The 13652-nt window shown below is 34.9% G+C and overlaps 2 protein-coding genes across 3 annotated transcripts; one reads left to right on the top strand and one right to left on the bottom strand.

Moving 5' to 3' along the window:
* Positions 1-670: 670 nt before the first annotated feature.
* Positions 671-4145, bottom strand: LOC104232735 (B2 protein). 2 transcript variants are annotated; one of them, XM_009786000.2, is made up of 6 exons: positions 4045-4145; positions 2577-3142; positions 1933-2033; positions 1363-1446; positions 1141-1251; positions 671-1044 (listed from the first exon to the last, which is right to left on the bottom strand). In XM_009786000.2, exons 2-6 carry the CDS (start codon positions 3130-3132, stop codon positions 1003-1005), a joined length of 894 nt encoding a protein of 297 aa, XP_009784302.1. In that variant the 5' UTR covers positions 3133-3142; positions 4045-4145; the 3' UTR covers positions 671-1002. The 2 variants fall into 2 exon arrangements, with proteins under 2 accessions (XP_009784302.1, XP_070014569.1); XM_070158468.1 differs by having other exon boundaries at positions 3937-4085.
* Positions 4146-9065: 4920 nt separating this feature from the next.
* LOC104232736 (uncharacterized) lies at positions 9066-13453 on the top strand. The gene is made up of 7 exons (XM_009786001.2): positions 9066-9213; positions 9361-9401; positions 11487-11544; positions 12172-12265; positions 12480-12564; positions 12640-12705; positions 12993-13453. Exons 1-7 carry the CDS (start codon positions 9135-9137, stop codon positions 13104-13106), a joined length of 537 nt encoding a protein of 178 aa, XP_009784303.1. The 5' UTR covers positions 9066-9134; the 3' UTR covers positions 13107-13453.
* Positions 13454-13652: the final 199 nt, after the last annotated feature.

Genomic DNA, 13652 nt, shown 5'->3' with positions numbered 1-13652 from the left:
AATTAAATATCTCAATTTATCTGTTATTACACAAAAACGGTAAACAAATTTTCTTACAATGAAATTTTCTTTCCTTTTAGTACCTTTTTTATTATTTTTGAATATATATATATATATATATATATATATATGTGTGTGTGTGTTATTTTTAAAGATATAAGTGGTACTAGTATAATTATGAGAAGAGATCACATAAATTTTACGCCCTGCCTCTTATGCATTTAAAAACACAAATTTACTAAACGTAACGTTTATCTCGACAATTAGACCAACGTTCTTTGAAGTTGATACTGTTGTTTTCTCCAATTCAAATTGAATAAAGCCTTTCTAATTTGTTATGAAAAGAAAACTATTGTCCACTTTCAAATTATCTGTTACTGAATATTGCAATGCACTGGCAAAACCCTTATACACCGTTTATGCATCATGAGAAGGTATAATAATCCCAGCCTGCATGCATAAAACTATTTGTTCTTTCTTTAAACAAAGTGATTGGCATGTTCTCTTTCTACTTTCAGAATATCATTTTCTCCTCCGAGCCAGAAGTTAGAGTAATTGAGAAACTTTTTAGGCCAACTGCCCTTCACCATCAATCGAATACTCTTAGAGCTTGGCGGATCAAAATCGATCTGGCAAAAACAATTGCAGCCAGCAAAGACAGAAATACAGGTAGTTCAGAATTCACTGCACAAATTGGATTACGCAGAGTTCCATGCAGAAATAGAAATACATACGATCTTTACTCATTACACAATCATAATTACTTCTCAAGCTTAGTACAAGATTTGTGAAGCTACTTTGCAAACATCTCCACAGAGAACCATTACACTTATTTGGCTACAAAAGACAATCCTACAACTAAGTCCCTTCAGACTTACCACCGAAGCTTGCGCTTTGGAAAATCTGCGGAAAGCACACCACTGACAAGCACAACACAACCTATAACATTCACATACACTGCTACAATTTCTTTATGCCAATTAGTCCATTACTTCAGCATTCCTAGACACCAGCTTTTTCGCAGAGGTCTAGCAAGTCCAAAGTCTGCATAACAAATAAGGTTTTAGATAACCAATTTTCAACCTTACAATAACTGTCACGTGCAGGGGAAACAATCCATGACAACATTTCTCATATTACCTCAGGTATGGAGAGCTCAAGACGGAACTTGGGACCATCATAGTGATGCAAAACTGGTCTAAAAGCATCTTCCTCCAAAGGCTTACAGATTTTCCTAACACAGGTCCTCACCTAAGTGCAAATGCATGATATCAATACAGATGCATCAAATACCTATAGAAATAAATAATTGTTGTTCCATTTTTTATGAAATAAAAATAAATTGTGGATCCATATCTTTACCTGAGCAGGGAATCTTGATTCTCCTTTGCACTTTTTATCTTCCCAAGCTGTTGGATCAATGTTAGAACCTCCAAAACTTGCTGCCTGTCAGAAAATTGTTAAAGAAATGGTCAAAGAGATTCTATGCTTTGAATAAAGCACGCAACAGAAAACTAGTATAGCTCATTTTTGACAGGTATAAAATAAGAGGCCAGCAACTTAAGACAGCAACACAATAAGACCCCTCACCAAGTAAATTGCAAACAGAAATTCCTTTCTTTTTTTTGGGGGGGAGGGGGGGAGGGGGGGGTGTGATAAGAAAGGAATGCAAACAACAACTCTTCAAACCACTATGCTTGAAGGATAATGAAATCTTAACATAAAACAAGAAGAAAAAAACTACGAAAAGAACAGATATTCACTGCTGCTCCACGGGAAAAAAGAATAGGATACACACTGCAAGCACGGATGAAGGAATGAGTGTGTATGCATACAATTTTTCATAATTTCTGGCCTTTTAGCTAATAGTGTAGACCAGTTGATGTTATATCTGTTGTCACACCAGTAATAACAAAAAAAGGCACAACTAACCTCAAAGATACCATGTAACTGGTGAGTAGTATAATTATAGAGGAACAAGGGTAAGCCTGGTGTTATCGCCCTCACAGAGTCTCTGTACCTTGGAGGTAGACCTGCGAAAGAATGATTGAACTTGTAACAGTGGAAGCAACTTCTTTTTCATCACCATCTACTTATCAGTAGCTTCAACTTTTATCAACAGTTTGCTTTATTGGCACAAATAGAATCCTAGAACATGCTAATAATCAAATCCAATAAGGATCTCATTCTCCTTTCTTTGCAAGTGGTTCTACATCAAGGCAGCCACAAACACCAAAAAGCTAACAAGATATAAGATACATAAAAACTGACGACTTAAATAAAGCAGATTTTTGATTGGATTGGTAAATGATGTTTATACAAAAAGGAGCAAGTAACAAAATTGACATTCTTGTCCTTCAATCATCACTCTTTCATTATCATTTCCATACGGTTTGCTTCTACAACAAGGAATAAGGTATAAGACCACTATTCCGTCCACAATTTTTATTCAAAGATCAGAATGCAGAAAGATTGTTTATATAATCTTATGTATTAACAAGATATAAATATGATAATATTCCATGTCGCAAAATCAAGACCATTTAGGCAGAAAGCTTAAGATGCTAGAGAAATACCGAACAGCTGGCGTTTTAAGTCTTCCTGCATCGTGTCATTGTTGCAAACAAATATATATCCACCAAGAACCTCATTCCTGGGCAGTGTCTCGGCAGCAGGCAAAGTCTTAAACCTTTTGTCAGTGGCATTATTCCCATTGGCGCTCTCACTGTTGTTATTGTTGTTGTTGCTTTCCTTTGTGTTTTTCCCAATGTTGAACTTGCTTAAAGACACATTTCCCAAGTTGTTGGCGTTGGGTTTAAGATAAGCTGAATTCATGTTATACATGCCTTTTGTAATGGAACTCTTCGACGTATTTTCATTCATCTTGGTATCCAAATTCAACATGTAGAAGTTAAGGCTTTCCCACTTGTTATCTTCCTGAAACCCTATATTATCCCTGGGCCTAATTTCAGATGAGCCCTTCGAAAGGTCTAGGTTATTCCTCCGTTCACCCTTGGACCTTATCTGCTGAGCCAATTTCATAGCAGCCGTTGACCATTGATGATCCTCTGAAACTTTTGACTGACCTCGAAGCTCGTCGCCAAACTGCCAATAGCTGTGAAGACTATCCATGCTGCAATATCTGACAATAAAAGCATACCCCAAGAATCACTATGAATATATTTTCAGCTAAAACAGATAAAAAGCCTAAAGTACTCGTGACAAGTGAGTCCATCATAGAAATTGAGGCTATATACATATCATAGCAACAACAACAACAACGCCTCACTCCCAAACATATTGCAGTCGGCTATATGAATCCTCAAGGATCATATTGAGAGAGAGAGAAATAATAATGATAATAACAATATTAGAAGTTTTCTATATTTTTAATGGCTTATAAACCTATGATAAAGTCAAAATACTCCTAAAAAAGCAAAAGGTTCAAATTCAACTTACTTACAATACTAAAACCTATTCTCAGCTAGTAGGTAACAGGTATCACCTATATAATCATAGCAAGACGAGTCAAAAACTAAAGCAATGCTTAGTTGAAAGCAGTTTCAACTGAACAACTATTATGTCAATTCGATCTTGTAGAGATAACAGCAACGAAATTTTACATGTAAAAGCTGGGAAAAAAAGAGAGAAGAAGAGTGTGCTAAGAATAAGGCTTGAATCAACAATAATTTCAGTAAAGTTACTAACTTCAGTCCAAATAAGAATAAGTAAAAATGTGACTAAAGAGTAAAGAATAAGTAATTCTCAAATCAAGCCCTAGACAGGGCAGTTAAGAAAACATCAAGCTATGGCGATCCAATGAATTACAGATCAGAGCATCGACATGGAAATGCTAACTATAATGCAGCAATAAACTGATTTGACTTGCACAGATGCATGTAATCAAAGATTAATGAAGTTCAAAGCTAGTCTTACTACGAAAATTGAGGTAATTTGCAGATCAGCCAAAAAAATCTTCAATTCAGAATAACCCTAGATTTTTGGGATCCAAATCTAGAGAGAGAGAGAGAGAGAGAGAGAGACCTTTATCTGCTACGCTGCGAAACTCCGGAAGATGCGACAGAGGAGAAGCTGGGCCAGCTTTTTGGATATTTATAGCCAAGACTTTCAGCTGAGATGCCCACACTTATGAGCTAAATTACATTACTGCCATGCCCATTCTCAAATTCCCTTGGAACAGAAACTCTTTTCATATATATATATGGAGTAACAACAACAACAACAACCCAGTATAATCTCACAAGTGGGGTCTGAGGAGGATAATATGTACGCAGACCTTACCTCTGCCCGAGGGGCAGAGAGGCTGTTTCCAGGAGACCCTCGGCTCAAAGAGGCCATATATGGAGTAACAAATTAAAATATTTTTGGTATTTAGTGGTTTTTATCATGCAATGGTAACTTCATTAAAATATATTATTAAAGACAAAATGAGAATGTAAATATTAAAAAGTATCTAAATATATGAAGGTATCTATCTTTTGGAATAGACAGAATGAAGAAATGGCTTATTAGATGAAGATGATAGAATATTACTTTATACACACTTTTATAATTTTTGAAAGATTTAGGTTTATTTTAACTATTTAAATTTAGTTAATGTATTTTCTTTTATCAAACTAACTTATTAATTAATCTAATAGTTTCTCCCATTGTCATTAAAATACTTGAGAACTTAAATTAATATCTTAAATGTCGAGTATAATCAAATATGTACTATTGTATAAAATAAAATCAAAGAACATAAAATGGCGAAAAAGTGTGTAACTGAAAATTTGGACGTTAAGAATACTAATCAAGTGTGTTGTATGTGAATAGAGGTAGCGCTATAAATTATTGTAAATATTTGATGCGAATAAATTTTTATCGTGATGTTATTAATGTGCTATTGGGCATGTATCAAAACTATATAAAAAACCAAAAAGGGCTGCATCTTCGTTTTAAAAAGTTTCTGAATTTAATTTTAAAAAAGTACTAAAAGATAATAAAACAGATTCCAGCAATATTAAATTCGGTGTAGATTCTATTTCATGTGCTCTACAAACTACAATATTCAGGCCACATTCATTGTTCCCCATGTTCATGAGTTGGGGAGTGGTTGGGGTATTATATAATTTGTTAAACCCAAGTTGTTGCTTAAGCTAGCATTATATTAGAGTTTTATTTTTGGTTTTCTCTATTGGTTTAATCTTAGGTTATTAACCATTAATTGGAGGGGATTCAAATGAGAGTGGAATTGCGCTTTATAAGTTACATTCCATAAATGCGATTTATAAGGTGACTTCACATATGCGATTTATAAGGTGAATTCACATATGCGACTTTAGGCACCAGACTGAGGTATGAAATGAAGGACGAGTTTCACTCGCTTCGGGCTCAAGCTTAGATAGAAAGTCCAATGAGTCCACTAGTCCATCAATGGAAATTCGATAGAAAGCTCAAGTGAGAAAGTCAAAATCCATTGAAAAAGATCGGCTCAATGTGAGAGCTCAAAAAAAAAAAAAAAGTAGGCGCTTTTAAGGCCAGTGTGGAGTAGCTAGAACGGATGGGAGGTAATTCGTCCTACATTGGGTGGCTTTCCGAGCCATCAATAACTGCCAACTTTCAACGGGTCCGGCTATCCTTTCACCGGTCGGTCAGTTATGGAAGACTCTGTTGGGTAGAAGCCCGAAGATCATTAAGAATATCTTAACATTTTTTATTTATGTGTTTTTTTTAAATATAGGAAGGTAATATATGAATGATGCTCATGGGCAGCTTATCTCTAATTGGATTTCCTTTTCTAACTGGATTTTATTCTAAAGATGTAGGCTTGACAACGTTCACTCTTCCATCTTCAGCTGGTCTATTCTGCAATCCCCTAGCAGCATTCGTCCGTCTGAACATTGGAACAGTAACACCCCGAGAAAAATTTCGAAGTGTTTAAACGCTTTAAAGAAGATCGGCATGTGCTAATTATATTAATTCGCGTGTGATCAAGGGCCAATAACATAAATGATATCGCTTGAACGTGATAATATGTGTATGAGGTATATTAGTAATGGTTTATGGTCTAAAGAAGGCTTTAAGGCTAAGTCAAGTTGGAAATTATATGATGGGCTAAAGTTTCAAGTGAGTTCGCACAAGACTTAATTTCAAACAAGCATAAATCTCAAGATATGAAGTGTTATATGATGTATGACCTATTAAATGAAAGGTCTATGTGTCTAGTTTCTAATTCTTCAAACCGTTCGTCATTTGAATATTTCTACAATGAGTTATGAGCTTTTTATCGGAAGGTGGTAGTGCAGCTACGTAGCAGTTGCGTAGCCAATTTCAGATTTTGGCCAAGGGAAAGGCCTCCTCCGTAGGTTTTAGGCATAGGCTACGTAGCTTTAGGGGCCATTTTAAAGGGGCTGAAACAAGGGGTTTATACAGAGAAAAAGTTAGTTTTCAACTTGGAATTGATTTCTAGAGAGAATGAGGAGCTCTTCCACCATGGGTACACTTCAAGATAAGTTTTTTTGGTACAAGGATGATTATATTACATCATTTGGTGATAACACTAATACTATTATGGATCAAATCCATATGAAATGGGTTGAATCTTCAAGAACATCAAAAAGAGGAAAAGTGAGATTCTTCCACCAAGAGGTAATCCCTTCACTTGAGCTTCATATATATGTCATATTCGAGTATGGGTAGCAAGTTTATGAGTTTTATTTGAAGTTGTAATGGGATATTGAATGAATCCTAAGGGTGGGCCTTGAAAATGATATTTTGGACAAAGAAGAAGATGAATAGTGATGAATTGATATAAATGGGATTATGTCGAGTTTCTAATGATTCCAATAGACTTTGATAACGTAATTGATGAACGAATTGAATAGGGAATCACCATTTGGACAAGATGCAACACTAGTTCTTAAAATGGGTATTCTTGTAACCTAGAATTTTGTTGGAGAAGATAATGAATAGTGACTTCATGATATTAGATAATTAACGTGGTGTTATTAATGATTTGAAATGAGTATTAAATGATAAGAATGGAATTGAATAGGCTAATGGGTCAGCCTATTGGAAAATTTAGGATGGCTGAAGGCTTGTTGCCAAATTGTGAAGCCTAAATGAATATTTATGAATCTTTTCGTATTTATTTTGTAGTTGGGATATTTAAGTGTAGATACTGAATTGTGGGCAATATTTGAGCATTTTAATCAATTGAAGCATTGTAGTATTTTTTGGAGGTTGAAGGTTGAGGTAAGTTGATTAAGACTTACTCTTCTTGAGGGGTTCTCTTTAAAAGCATGTCTTAAATTGATACATTATATTATTTGTAAATATGTATCCGTACTTGTGGGGGCAAGAGGGAAAGATGTCACCACGTGTTTCTAAATTGTTGCTTATGAAGTGTCATGTAATTTTATAAAAGTCTTGTTTTCAAAATTTGTTGGCTGATGTGTGGCTATAATTCCATAGTTTCGTACATTATGTGCCTTGCATTTTACATACTTTAATGATAAATTACACTTTATTTGTGCGTAATGGAGTCTACTTTATGTGTAGGTGAATTGAAGATGAAAGTAGAGCAAAAGAGATACTTAAACGTTAAAAGTGTGCTCGAGAACAGTGAAAAGGAGAGGCCAGGCAAAGGCCAGCTCAACCAGACTTTAGCCTGCGAGGCCATCCAAAAGCCAGGCTGAACAAGGCTTTAGTCTGGCAAGTTCTTGAACCTGGGCATCGAGGAACCGATTCACAGTTAGGATAGACATATATCTAATTGCCTTGCTTGGTTGAGTTACAGGAATTATAAATGCGCTCTAGTTAGTTCCAATTCCATAGACATATAGGCGTTAGGTTAGCTTGAATAGACGAGTAAGAACTCGACACATTCTTATGAGCAATATTAACCCTGTAAAACAATAAACTAGATAAATTAATTAGTCAATTCAATTGAAGAATATAATAGGAATGTTAGATAGCCATAACCCCAGATCGTTTTTATCATATTGATAACATAAAAAATCTGCTCTTCCTCTGTTTAAAGTTCATTATTTATTTTCTTTATTTTAATTAGTTTAGAATCAAATACTTCTAGTTTTAATTCTTGTTTAGATAGTTAGGATAGTTTAATTTTGTTAATAGTTAATCACAAGTCCTCGTAGATTCGACATCCGACTTTTAGTCACTTTATTACTTGACGACTGCGTATACTTGCGTGTACGTTTGGCTGCAACACATAACTTTTATCTTCTTTAGAAGAAAAGAAAGAAAAAAATAAAAAGGTGAGAAAGTTGTGCGATTATTGCAATATCTATAAAAAAAGAAAAGAAATTATGTGTAGTGGCTTTCCAATTTGCTACTGTCTGTTCCTTTTTAATTTGGATGGTTTTTGAAAGTGCAAACTATATACAGAAGCTATTTGTAAGTAGCAATACGTTAATTTGTAAGTCGCAATATACTAATCTGATTTGTAAGTCGCAATATACTAATCGATTATAAGTCGCAACTGCATTGAGCAATGCGAGTTATAAGTCAATATTCATAATTGTGATTTATAAAATGCAATTGTCAAATACGTCTTATAAATTACAATTGTCGAACATTCGCTAACCGACTTATAATTCATAATTAATCACTCGTGACAACGACTTATAAATCGATATTAAAAAATACGCTTATAAATCACTATTGTTTTATAAATCAAATGACAAGTACGTTTTATAATTCACAATCATAAATGCGATTTGTAGTGATTGACAAATGAAACTTGTATACTCAAAATGACATATACTCTTTAAAATAATTAAAACCACGAGAAGCTTTATTGTGCGTCTCACACAATTGACATTAGTTGTGTGAGACTCTTTTTTATCTCACAAATTTGTGGACCTCAATCTTACACTTCTAAATTTACAAAACTGTGAGATAAAAAAATAACTCAATAGTATCGGTTGCATGGGACACAAAATAAAATTTTCCGTTGATTTTGAGTTTACCTTGGCCACACACGCGAAGAGGCAAAAGGCTAATATCAAGCAAACAAAACGTCGTCGTCGCACTGGAAATAGTCACTGTACTTTAGTTACACATTCCAATTTTAGTCTCTGCTTTTTTCTGGCAATCGGCGCACGAAAATGGCAGCCTCAGAAATGCTATCGAAGGAGCAATTGCTTCATCTTTTTGATCGCTTCGCGTTCCTCACCTCCCAACCTGGTACAGACCTCTTCCTTTCTTCAACTTCATTTGCATCTTTACGTTTTCTTTGCTTTTTTTTATAATTTCTTTTATAACTATATGTAAGAGATTTACCATTTCTCCTTACTTTTCTTACTGCTAAGAATTATTTTTATTTCTCAACAGATGTCAAGAAAAGGATTGCTGATGCTGTCAGCGACAAGCAGGTGAAAATTTCGTCTTTGAAAATAACTGTTTTTTCAACTTTTTTAAGTGTAATTTTATGTTTATTGAATTTATGCATCTGTAGCAGCTTGCTTTTAAAGCAGTTGATTCCGTGTAGCTATACCAAAGGTTCTTTTAAGCTCTATTAAGCAAATGTTGAAGCAGCTAAAAGCTCAAAAAAAGGCTTATATGAAAGAATTTTGGTAATTGTGTGAAAGAATACTCTTCTTATTCACTTTTGGCATGCTGTAAAAAAAATTATTTCCACTTGGTTACTTTGTGGTCGATTCTTAAGAAATAAGGTTTCTTAGAGGTTCATCTTTATGTGAAGTCACTTTATCATTCATAAAGTTTTTCCTCAATATTCAAATTAACTTTTTATTGCAATAATTTGCTATTAACTTTATGGATATAATTATAATTGGGCCGTGAGACTGCAGTATGCACGTGGAGTGTGGACGACATGAGTCGTGCAAATGTATGATAAATGAAAAATTATAACTTATTAGTTTACTATTTTACTATACTAGAGTCTTTTCTAGTTAACAAATGGTTGATTTAATGATTGATTTTACGGGAAATGCTTGTGGGATTTACTATGAGAAGATTCAGTTTTTGAATTTCCTTTTGAAGGACCTATTGAAATAAATGAGTGGACAAATTATCACTTAAGATATGCAATAATATTTGTTTCTACATCCATGAATTTAATCAAACTCCTTTTGGAAAGCATCAAATCTGCTTCTCTGCTTGGAAAAGGCCATAATGATCCCCTGAGCCCAAGTGTATATTCCCCACTCCTAGGGGGTAGGACGTCATGGGACTTCTGTTCATCTTGTATGTACTACATTGGCGCATGAACTACCTATGCACTCAAAGGAAGTTCCTAGTTGGTTTTGTTCCTCTCGATGTCCTCTATTGGGGAATCAAAACCTAAATGGATCATTATAAGGTGCAACAATGAATTGCCAATGGTGCCTTAATGGAAAATGTTAGAACAAGAGTACCTCATGTGAACTCTTAACGAAACAAATACCATGGCATGTTTGTTAGCAATCTGTATTCGAAAATATATTCAAAAATTAAAAAAATGCTATAAAAGCATAAATGCAGAAGAACAAAATTATACCGAGCCCGTTGAATTCACAGTGTTTCCTTAAGGAACTAAATCCCCACCTAGTACTCGAGGTTTAGGATTATTTCCTCCCAGGATAGAACGGATTACCCTCACTGGTGTAACGGTACTTCAAACTCCAGTGACAACGAACGCAAAGAACAGTAGTAAATCACACTTACTGCTTTCGTTTCTATTAAAACAATGCAGAAAGAAGGAGAAATCAGAATTTTTGTAAGGAAAATCTAAGGGAGAGTTCATGGTATTTATAGCCAAAAAAGTTGGGTTATACTGAAGAGTTACAACTCTTCATGTAAGGTTGCAACTTGCAACTCAAAATGGCTGTTTTATAAAACGGCCATTTATGCAAACCGCCAAATTCAAATTATAATGGGTAAATTAAAACGGAGGAAAATAGAATTACCGTTATAGAAACAGTCTAATTTGGATTAATTAATATTGCGTTAATATTAATAAATAAATTTGGTCCAATAAGTTAATCAATCAAATAATTTGATCAAATCCAAATCCAAAGCCGAGCTGAGCGACGACGACGACGACGTTAGACTTGCCTTCTTCTCAACTCCTTAAGTGCTAGAAGAAGTGCAATTGTATATATACACATCAAAACTCTTTTCCTCCTCCAATATGAGACAATATCCCTTTGTCAAAGAGGGAAATTCAAAAAATTTCATTTTCCCACCATTTCTCATTCACTCTATTTTAAGCTCTAAGAAGCTTAAACCCAACAATGTTGGACTTGGGAGGATCATTTGTGATTGGCGTCTTATTTCTGTATCAATACGGTAAGAGTTGATTTTTGGAGAATCAAAAATGCCTTTCTCATGAATATAATAGTTGTGATCTCCATTGACTTGTTTAATGTCCATATCTTCCATATTCTATCAATAGTTAATTTTCTCCATTTACGGTTGTGCTTTGAAATTGAAAGATGGAACATCGTTGTATGCAGGAGGCTGTTGCTGTTACCACTGCCATTCAAGAGGAGATATTTTCCGAGATGGGAATTGGTGAGCTTTAAATTACTCGTGCTTTACTTCAAGGACAGTTCAACTTAGGCAATTTTTGAGTATTAAAGAGCAAGTGCTCTTTTTTCTGCTGTATATCATACGTATGTTAGTCTGTACATATGTTCGAGCATTCGTGCAAAGACTAAGCACTTTTTACTCTAATCTAGTTGAACCGTGTTGCTTGGTCATTATATAGTGGTCCTTGTTTTTCAAAAAAGAGATGCCAAACACCAGTTTTGCAGATAGAGCTGGGCAGAATTGCAGATCTGTTACAATGTGATTTTGCAGATGTTAATATATACTTGTGATGCCGATGGTATTTCTGCTATTTCATAAAATGGTATATTTAGCTTGGAAGAAGAACTATATTGCCCACTTTCTACAGGATGATAATCTTGTCATTTTGCTTGTTTCTTAGTTTAATTTGATAAGAAGTTAGATTGAGTTTCTGCTCTCTTTTTGTTATTTTCATTGGTTCAAAAACTAATACTAAAGTTTACCATTGGTGATATGCGGTGTCATCTAATAAATGGGGAAAAAGCATACCTCCAATCGTTATTCATGCCTCATATAGTTATATCATAATAATACTATAACCAACGGGAGATCTTTATTTCTCTGCCGCAGATCCAAGATTTGGTCTTGCTTGCTTGGGGAAAATAAACATGACCTATGAGAGTGATCGAGACCTGATGATTCGTTTTTATGAATTTGTTGCAAAGTAAGATCAGCCTATTCCATCTGCGTATTGTTAAGATGAACTTCCATTTTGTGTTATTTCCCCTTTATACCTTTTGAAGAAAATTTCTTGGCACAGTGTTCAATAGGATATTGAGGCCATTCTTGCTAACAAATCCAATACAGATGTAATGAATGTTGAGTTCTCTGAAGAAAATAACTTGGATTTTGTTCCTTCTATTTTACTGGCCATGAAGAGAAGAAATGGCTTGTGAAGAGGCCGAGCTTGGTCCTGACGGGTTTGCTGAAAGATTAAAGATGCAACAAAATTTACAAGAGCAGGTAAGAGTTCTCTTCTCTTGATGCTTAATTATGCTATAGATGTGGTAATAATAGTGGAAATAAACATTTTGACAGCAACTGGAGATGCTGAAGTACATGCGCAACTTTCACATGGATGATCAGTCTGCAATACTTGAGAAGGTAATGATGAAAGACTACATATTAAGACGATCTCCCCATGAATGAAGATGCTGGTTTCATAAATAGAACATTAAAAAGCATGAAATCTCTGCTTGAATAAGTCTAGATAACATTTTTAGAAGTTGAAGAGTACCCGAAGTAATGGGGTTTGTCGACCACGAGCTTTTGTTGTCAGAGTTTACAACTCCATAAAAGTGATGAAACTTACATTAGATTTCCCAATCAATTAGCAACTTATTTTGCATGTTGTACCAATGCTTTTCTAAATTGACTGGCATGTTTGACAGATTCACCAGCAGTTGGAGAAGGCCAACTTTGACACTGAAGCTTCTGTGCTGACAGTGGAGCAGATGCAGGATGTTGTTCGACGGAGAGTATCACCTTTGTTCCAGCCCAGATAATCACGGAGCTTTCCTGGTGTTTCTAGTTTTTACTTGCATTTTAATTCGACTGTGCCATTAGATGTTGAACCATGGCTCCCCCTGTCACACAAAGAGGAAAAAGAAAACGAGTGAACAATAGCAGCTGCTTGGTTTGCTGCAATGAAATGGTTAGGTGGAAATTTTCTGCTCTGCTGTCTAGTATATACTGGCTGAAATCGAGGAAGCTGAGGGCTGTAGTTTCAGTTTGTTTGCTTGAATTAAGTAGTATTAATTTCGTTTGTATTTCAAAGTCTATTTATGAAGTGGTTTAAGGAGACATTTGTTATCTATTTAGTGATGGAATTATACCGTTCTCTTGCGCTGAAGTAATACTAGAAGTTCTGCAGCTTAACAGAAATGGAACTTCACACGGCCTCACTTGTACATCAAATGTTGTTTGCTTAGGAATTCGATTCATTTAGCCATTCAGAAGGAAATATTGAAAGTAGAAATTGGGCAACCTTAAACGAGTGATTCACACGGCAAAGAATTGATGATGATGATTGATGGCAAGAGCGGATGTAG

This window comes from Nicotiana sylvestris, chromosome 9, assembly GCF_000393655.2.
Source record: "Nicotiana sylvestris chromosome 9, ASM39365v2, whole genome shotgun sequence".
NCBI classification, from domain to species: Eukaryota; Viridiplantae; Streptophyta; class Magnoliopsida; order Solanales; family Solanaceae; genus Nicotiana; species Nicotiana sylvestris.
Note: the sequence above shows the minus strand (reverse complement) of the source record. Positions and strands in the feature narration are given on the sequence as shown.